Source organism: Sinocyclocheilus grahami, unplaced genomic scaffold (genome assembly GCF_001515645.1).
Source record: "Sinocyclocheilus grahami isolate Dianchi unplaced genomic scaffold, SAMN03320097.WGS_v1.1 scaffold311.1, whole genome shotgun sequence".
NCBI classification, from domain to species: Eukaryota; Metazoa; Chordata; class Actinopteri; order Cypriniformes; family Cyprinidae; genus Sinocyclocheilus; species Sinocyclocheilus grahami.
The window spans coordinates 515679-524112 of record NW_015505490.1 but is presented as its reverse complement, the minus strand read 5'-3'; the positions used below and the strand labels follow the sequence as shown (position 1 = coordinate 524112).

General features: G+C 40.0%; 1 protein-coding gene across 1 annotated transcript; it reads right to left on the bottom strand.

The window, feature by feature from the left end:
• Nucleotides 1-1309: 1309 nt before the first annotated feature.
• On the bottom strand, nt 1310-7835 carry LOC107601704 (ankyrin repeat and protein kinase domain-containing protein 1-like). The gene is made up of 8 exons (XM_016293963.1): nt 7606-7835; nt 7066-7345; nt 6709-6860; nt 6551-6600; nt 4995-5150; nt 4310-4401; nt 2690-2714; nt 1310-2578 (listed from the first exon to the last, which is right to left on the bottom strand). The coding sequence occupies exons 1-8, from the start codon at nt 7797-7799 to the stop codon at nt 1323-1325; spliced, it is 2205 nt and encodes a 734-aa protein (XP_016149449.1). The 5' UTR covers nt 7800-7835; the 3' UTR covers nt 1310-1322.
• Between the last annotated feature and the right edge of the window lie 599 nt (nt 7836-8434).

Sequence of the window (8434 nt, the reverse complement as noted above, 5' to 3'; positions counted from 1 at the left end):
TTTCAGTCATACGTTTACATGTTAAATATGAATTATATAATGATGTCTAGCATTCTACCAGTTCAGTTATAATATATATATACAACTGTACAATGATAGAATGGATCCACTAGGTTGTTTTGTACTCATTTTATATAGCTTTTTTTTTTGCCCTTTGTGTATAGGACAAAGCTGTCGAACGTGAGCGGAAGCCTGCTGGGAAGCGATAAGCATGTTGTCAAACAGGTTTTTTGGCCTTTTGTTTGTGAAAGTAACATGCCATTTGAATGCCATGAATGGTTATGATTTTTTTTACCATGACATTACTGTACACATGTGCATGTCTGACAGTAGTGTAATTCATGCAATTATGAATGCATTGAATCATGCTAAATACATAATGTATCAAAATAACACACTTTTTGGTAGGCAATTTTGTCAATATGGATTACCATTCACAACTTATTTTACTCCTCTAAAATGATGTTTTAAAATTAAATCAGATACTCAGCGAGAAAAAAATGTGTGCTGACAGATTAGATTGTGTTACACATCAGAATGGAGTCAGACTGAATGTGAGTAGGCAAAAAAAAAATGCTATCTGTCTAATTAGTTCAAGGGAACGTTCACTCAAAAGAAATAAAAATTCATTTACACACCTTAATGATATTACATTGAATTTCTTTCTTTTGTGGAACAAAGAAGATATTTAGAGAAATGCCTCTGCTTTTTCTTTTCTCCATACAATAAATGTCAATGGTCACCAAAACATTTTGGTTACCAACATTCTTCATAATATCGTCTTTAGTGTTCCACAGAAGAAATAAAGTCATACAGGTTTGGAACTACATGAGTATGAATAAATGATGACAGAATTTTAATTTATGGGTAAATTATCCCTTTAACATTATTCAATAGCCTGTGCAACCTAAGTGACTTAACAGATATAGAAAGACATTTCAGTGTTGGAGCACATTTTGATTAAATATTGCAAAAAACAAACAATTGTCCTCTTAGGAATAACATGCTCTGATGAATTATTCAAGATAAATAAACTGACTCAATTTAGATTTTATGTTGACTTCCACTACATACTGCTAGTCATAAAATCCTTCATTCACAACTCTTCCATTCAGAGAACACACCTGAGCTCTTGACCAAACCCAAACAAGGGTGTGAAATTCTAGGAATCTAAATCACAAACAACAGCAAGACTGTTTATAAGAACAAGCATTGCAGGAGGAAGGAAATCGATAGCAGAAATTAATGCTGTGCTCCCTCTAATGGTGGAATTGTCTGTCACCAAACACGGCTCGCTCTCTGCCAGGATCTCAACCAGTGTGCTAGCTGTTCAGTTGCTCCACGGCTTCTGTATTGTTGCACCGTAGAGCCAAGGTTAGGGCGGTACATCCTTTGGAGTCCTGAATATCCCGCTGTGCATTATTCATCAACAGGGCTTTGATGATGGGGATGTTCCTAAGCTGGACGGCTAAATGCAATGGCGTTGCCTGGCTATTGTTCTGGGCATTCACATTGGCATGATGAGATATCAGCTGCAGAACGCTAGGGAAGCAGCTACTATTACAAGCTAAATGGAGGGGTGTCCAGCCGTTATCCTCGGCCAGGTTAGGGTTGGCACCTGCTGTTAGCAGCACCGTCACCACCTCCTCCTGCTCATGATGGCAGGCAAGGTGCAGAGGAGTCCAGCCGTCTTTCCCTTGGACGTTGACTGAACCGTGGTGCTCCTCCAACATGAGGACAGTCTCCGGATGGCCTTTCAGGGCTGCCAGGTGCATGGCTGTCCAATTCTGATAAGTTCTGATGTTGGGGTCGACTCCTTTACTCAAAAGGAGTCTGCAGATACCTGTGTAACCCTTTAGAGCAGCAAAATGTAGGGGACTGTAGCTTTGCTCATCGACTGTTGTCACATCAGCCCCATTATTAACCAGCAAACGGACCACCCTGAAGTGCCCTTCATCTGCCGCCAAGTGTAGAGAAGTGGATTGAAGGTTATCCGCTTTGTTAAAGTCAGCTCCATTTTTGAGCAAGAGGTTGACAATGTTCACGTAACCATAAATGCAAGCCACGTGAAGCGGAGTACGGCCAGACTGCAGCTCCTGCTCATCCATGGCATCCAGACGTCGGAGCAAGATTCTCACAATGTGCTCGTGGCCGTTCTGAGCAGCTAGATGCAAAGGCGTCCACCCGTCCTTCTCCTTAGCATCGGCCCTCGCCTTATTGTCTAACAAAAGGCGAACAGCTCTGTCATCGCCAGCCTGTACGGCAAAATGCAGAGCGGTCCACTGGTCGCCATCGCTGAGGTTGACGTCAGCCCCACAGTCTGTCAGCAAGCTGCAGATCTCGTAAAACTTGTGCAGAACCGCAACGATGAGCGGGGTGTAGCCTTTTACACTCTGGCAGTTCACTGAGGCTCCCAGATTCAAGACCATCTGCACGCTTTCTGTGTCCCTGCTTGCCACGGCGTGATGAAGGAGAGAGTTGTTGTCTTGGAAGAGCATAGACACGTGCTCTTTTCGCAGAACTTTCTTAAAACTCTCAAAGTCTTTCTTTACAAGGAGAGAATGAATGCTAGAATCATCTGTAGGGGGGAAAATGGATGGAGGACAGTTTTATATCGAGTAAGAGCTTGGAGAGTTTGTACAGATAGAACTAAAGACGCTGAATGCGAAGACTTGGTCAAAATACTTGCCTGAGGAGACAGCTGTTTTCTTTGGCTAATTGAAAGAAAACAAAATTGAATGAATGTTATTTCTGTTGTGTGAATAATAACAATATTTGCTGACATCAGATAGTGGTAAAATATTACCACTAGTGTTATTGCTATGGATTTTAAAAAGTTTGTGTGGATTTTATTTGTTTATGTTGTGCTGGTCAATTTGGCAGTTACCTTATAGTATCATATGTTTACATGATTTACAGCTTTTTGCATAGTTAGGCTAAACTGTATCTCTAAAAATACTTTGCATGTCATCACTGATTTTTGATGCAAGTGTACAACTGAGGGTACATTTACACATCAACAAAGTTTCTCCTTTGTGTTTTTGAAAAGTTCCGCGTACAGACGACAACATTGTCAAACAATCCCTCTTCATAAGGAACCACGAAAATTACTAAAAACACTATATTATCAATGCCAGGCCAGTAGTCGGTCACTTTGTAGTCTGGCGCAGACCTTCAGACTGAGTCTGCCCATGTGGCCGTTTGACCGACATGTCAAACAACCAATCACAGTTCGTTTCGTTCAGCGTCATGTTTCGGGGCGTGGAAATGTCGCCACAATAACAGACCGGTGTGTAAAACTCCAGGATGTATTTTAAAGATTCTATGCTGCGAACTTTAAATATTTCACATACTTTTGAAAATCCAGCGTTTAGTTGATCCTGATAAGCGCTCATCGTCACAGTTGTAAACACGACGGCTTTCTTCTTTCGTGAGGGGGTTTGGCGTCACGGCATCTTTGTTTCCAGGTGGAACGTTAAAGAACGCGACACACACGTCTCCCGGAAATCCTATATAATTCAACCAATCCGATGACAACTTCGAAACTCCTTAAGTGTTTCCACTTTTGTGTGCCGTATGCATTAGATGTTCAGCCAACGGTCCATGGTCTGAGGCTGTGACTAGTCACTTTGTAAAGAAACACTATGTGTCTGCAGACATACCTATCGACTGAACATGTAAGATGCATGTGCATGACTTCATTGTTTTCACAAATTAGCATTTTTGCAGTTTACATGGAGACATTAACTATATCGTTTTCCAAAACCTGCACTTTTGAAAAAATTGTTTTCAAAAATGTGCGCTTTCAGGCCCCCAAAATGCTGTTGTCGTGTAAATAAAAAGGACAAAACACATGAAAAGATGTACATTTTTACTTGAAAACTGTCATGTAAATGCCCCCTGAGGCCAACTGAAGTCTGATTAATGTATAAATGCTGGATGGCTCTGAGCTGCAATCGTATTTTCTAGGTCTGTTAGTTCGACTTAGGCTCAAAACTGGACGGCTGCAACTTCAGTCGGTCTGAAGTGCTTATAATCTTGGTCAGCTGGACCAAGCTGAAATGCAATCGATTTTTCTTGGTCTATTTATCCACTGGTACAATTTCAAGTGTTTATGACATTTAAAAAAGATGAATCATCTCATGTTTAAATCATTCCTTAACATTCTGCAGGTTTCCTTCCCAAAGTTAGAGGAGAAAATAGTAGAATGTGTTCACAGATCCCCAAGTTTTACTCAGACTAACACCTTATGTGCTGACGGTGTACTGTGGTCTAAAGATGCACTGGAAGAGTCACTTACGTTCCATACCTGTTCAGGCAGACGCTTTCTTATCTCACCCTTTGCATTCGTGTCTGGGATTTTTAGGACTTCGCTAAGGACTTCAGTCAACCGAACAGTCACTGCAGAGAAATGGAGATGATGCAGCTGAATGTCACTTTGGGAGCAGTTTTGCTCTAGCTCTTTTTCAGGTCTTCTTACACAAGAGTGATAGTTTGGTTAAAAATGTGCAAAGGCCAGCCAATGATTGACAGCCTTTTAACCGCCTAATGGGAAATTTTGTGTATAATATGAGATAAAATCATAGCGCAGGGGATATAACGGTGCTAATCACACTGCATTTTTAGTAATCTGATATACAAGATTAATTGAATTCAACACATTATACAATATGACACTGCAACAGATCAGAAGCTTATTAAACTACTTTAATGCTTGAACACAAACAGTGAATATTAAAATTCATTATCGCAGACACTAAATCAAATAATTGAATTACTAAACGTGACCTGAGGAAGATACAGTCACAGAAGAACTGGGAGGCTGAAAAAAGATGCAACAATGTAGGCTGTTTGCTCGTTGTTATTTCAGTAGAGTAAGACAACTGAGCAAATGTCTGCTGGGACTTTTGGAATGAATTTTGTCTGTATATATAATAAAGCACTTATTATAGTCTTCATTAAACAGAAACAAGAGCAAAAATTTGGTTTGTTACCAGAGAAAGCTGGTCGCCTGGTGCAGTCTTGGTGCCAGCATTGCTGCATGACACCAGTCATGTCCTCGCACTCAGGGGGCTTGTCTTCAGGGATTTTCTCTACACCAGGCCTTTTGCCAGATGACACTCTGAGTAATATTTCTGTCATATTCAGACCTGTGACAAGGAGAATAGAACAAATTGCTTGGAGTGTTATATTTTGTACTATACAAACTCCAAATAATGCACTTGTAAATAAACACTTGTTCTTCTAGCTCTCTCATAACAAACAAAGAGGAAAAGGAACTCGCTACGAATGTTGTGCAAAACAGGTGGTCAAAAGAAAAATTATATGAGCTCTTTTGTTCTGTATTAATTTTAGATGATTTTTCTTTCAGTTAACACTATTACCAAAATGCAGGATGTTTTTTCCCCTTCTAGGGAACTCGCGCTGCATCCTCCAGCGGACACTATGAGGACTCCCGTCATTAGGACCATTCTGAAGCACATGTGAAACAAAGCCTGGCTTCTATGACTAGGTTGGGTTCCTCTTGACACAATCTCGCTCAAGTAGGCACTGAGTACTTGCCTTGGAAAATAGCTATGCGAGGATAGCCGTGTTTCAGCTCAGTACTGGCCCCTTATCAGGGTTTCATGTAGCGGTCTTTGAGCCTCTTGCCTAGATTGTGCTATCTCCCGTTAGTGTTTTAAGTAGATGGTCCACTTTACATGGTCTTGGCAATCTTTCATAGTTGCCTTTTCGTTCCCCATAGTGTCCGCTAGAGGACACTGTGTGAGTTCTCAAGAAGGGGAACGTCTCGAGTTACACATGTAACCATGGTTCCCCGAGAGGGAATAAGACACTGCATCCACTCGCCATGCCTTCGGCCTGCCTGTTTCATGTCTCCTTCGGACAACTAAATTGGTGCAAGTTCGGCAGGCACCCTCTTATACTTCTGTGCACCCGTCCGTGATATCACGGGCTACGTGGGCCAATAGGATTGGAGTTGTTTCACACATGCTTCAGACACCGGTCCAGCTGGCGGCAGTCCCCAAAGTGTCCTAGAGGATGCAGAGTCTCGTTCCATCTTGGGGAACGTCTCGGTTACGTATGTAACCCTCGTTCCCTGAACATTGGAACGGAGACGTCACGTCGGAGGACCGACGAATTGGGATCTCGCTTAGAGGGACCAATCTACTTCGAGTGTAAACTAAACGAGCCAATGCACATTGGCATAGTAGATTGGTCCCTCTAAGCGAGATCCCAATTCGTCGGTCCTCCGACGTGACGTCGAGAGTGACCGACTGAGAGGGAACTGTGGTTACATGCGTAACCCGAGACGGTTTTTAACATTAATAGTTTAAAAAAGAATTAATAGACAAAACTTAGCAATCAATCAATAAAATTAAATAATTTTTGTAAATTTAATCTACATGAAGCTACCACAAAAAAAAAAAACATTTATTTATCACTCATTTATTTGATCATTTTTTCTTGATAAAACTTGGGTTGAATGATGAATGCAACAATTTGTGTAAAAATCTGGAAAAGTGCCAAAATGAGGAACAATATATACCTTGATATGCACGCTGCTGAGTGAGAATTTCCCACATAATAATAGAAATGCTGTAAAGTGAAAATGTTTAGATGTTTATTTCATGGCATATCATGACTCACTGTCAAAATGTCAATTTGTGTACATACTGTAAAGTTCTTTAAGTTATAAACTCTCACCTGTAAACATCATACTTCGTTCCAGGAACTTCTGGATTCTGGGTAAAGGTCTCTGGAGGCACATAGTTTATGTTCCCTCGAGCTGTCAGGTGTTCAATAAACTCTGTCTTATCTGAAAACTCCTCCCATTTAACGAGGCCAAAATCTGAAATCTTTAATGAGAAAATAAGTCTCAAACCACGACAACACTGAGGTTGCATATTTCAACCTAACAATGCATTTATGTAGAAAGTACCATTAAAAACTGATAAAAGCAGTAACAATCCAACCTTATTATAAGTCTTTATAAAGTCTCTTTTTTTACCAGAAATAAATTCAGAAACTTTTTGAAAACAAGAGCAGTAGTATCTGACTCACCTTCACATGCAGATGATCATCAAAAAGAATGTTGGCTGGTTTCAAGTTCAAATGAAGGATGGGTGGTTTCATGCTGTGCAGAAAATTCATGCCCATCGTCATCTCGTGGATCATTTGGAACTTCTTGGGCCACATTAATAAATGACTGCTGAGGAGGTTGTCCAGGGATCCCTTTCTCATATATTCCATCACTAAACCAGATGGATCTTTGCTTATTCCATAAATGGAGATTAAATAGCTGAACTTCAGTCTTCCAATTTTGGACATCTCTATCATGTTCCTGGGCCATAAAATTTAAAATCATAGTATATAGTTACACACACACACACACACACACACACACACACACACACACACACACACACACACACACACAAAACATAAAAAATAAATAAATAAATAGACAAGGATAATATACAGTATATTTCATATTTACTATAGTTAACTTAAAAAAAGTCATATATAATGCATTTTTACAACTATAATCTCAGTTTTAACAGCAATATAGTTTGAATCTTCTATTCTCATGTGTACTTGTACCTGTAATCATTGGTCGTTGTCTTTAGGGCACATGTTTCCCGCCAGACTTTAACCTTCACCTTATAGACTCGACCAAACTTGCGCTCAGCCAGTTTCTCCCAGTCACTTTCAAACTCATCTTTTTTAAAATGATTAAATCTCTCCAGGCTGCCATCTCTGAAAGAATCCTGTACACTGGAATTAGCTGCTGTCATTTTGTTTTCCAGTCTGAGGAAATGAAGACACTGCTCTTCGACATTACTTCTTGGCACACAGAAACCAGGTCAAGGAAACACATATTAAACAAAAAGCTCTGCTGGTTTTGGTGGGAGGAGTCAGAGCCCTGATTATTAGAATAGAAATGTAACACAGCCAGTTTTGTCCCACAGGTGAGGCTGCGAGATTTGTGCGGGACACCTGATAACTGGATATACCAGCTTTATGTTTTTTACATAACAGTAGCCGCTGCCTCATAAGGCTTGTGTGCATGTTTGTGGTTTGTTGTTACGGAAGCAGTTTCATTTTATTTAATATAATTCAGCAGAATGTACAAATATATGTGATTCTAAATACATAATTAAAGGTTTTATGATTAATTGTCTTACAGTTCAACACATAAATAAAGTGCATGTCACATTTTCAATATAATTACTGTTGTTCTCTAGAAGTTCTCCCATTGTTCATTAATCACTCAAGCGCTATGTCTTGAATTTCTTGGCACATGAGCAAAAACCTGTGGAGTGAACGTTATTCTAAGCCAAACTGATGCAAATTACTGTAACCTTCAATGACAGTCTTTCAAAAAATAAAGTAATAACACTAACAACAGTAATTAACAATCAAGCAGGGA

Coding starts and splice junctions, on each gene's coding strand:
- LOC107601704 (XM_016293963.1), bottom strand. CDS start 7,799: ATGACAGCAGCTAATTCCAGTGTACAGGATTCTTTCAGAGATGGCAGC. Junction 7,346..7,605: donor ACAACGACCAATGATTACAG/GTACAAGTACAC, acceptor TTTATGGCCCAG/GAACATGATAGAGATGTCCA. Junction 2,579..2,689: donor GAAAACAGCTGTCTCCTCAG/GCAAGTATTTTG, acceptor TCCCCCCTACAG/ATGATTCTAGCATTCATTCT.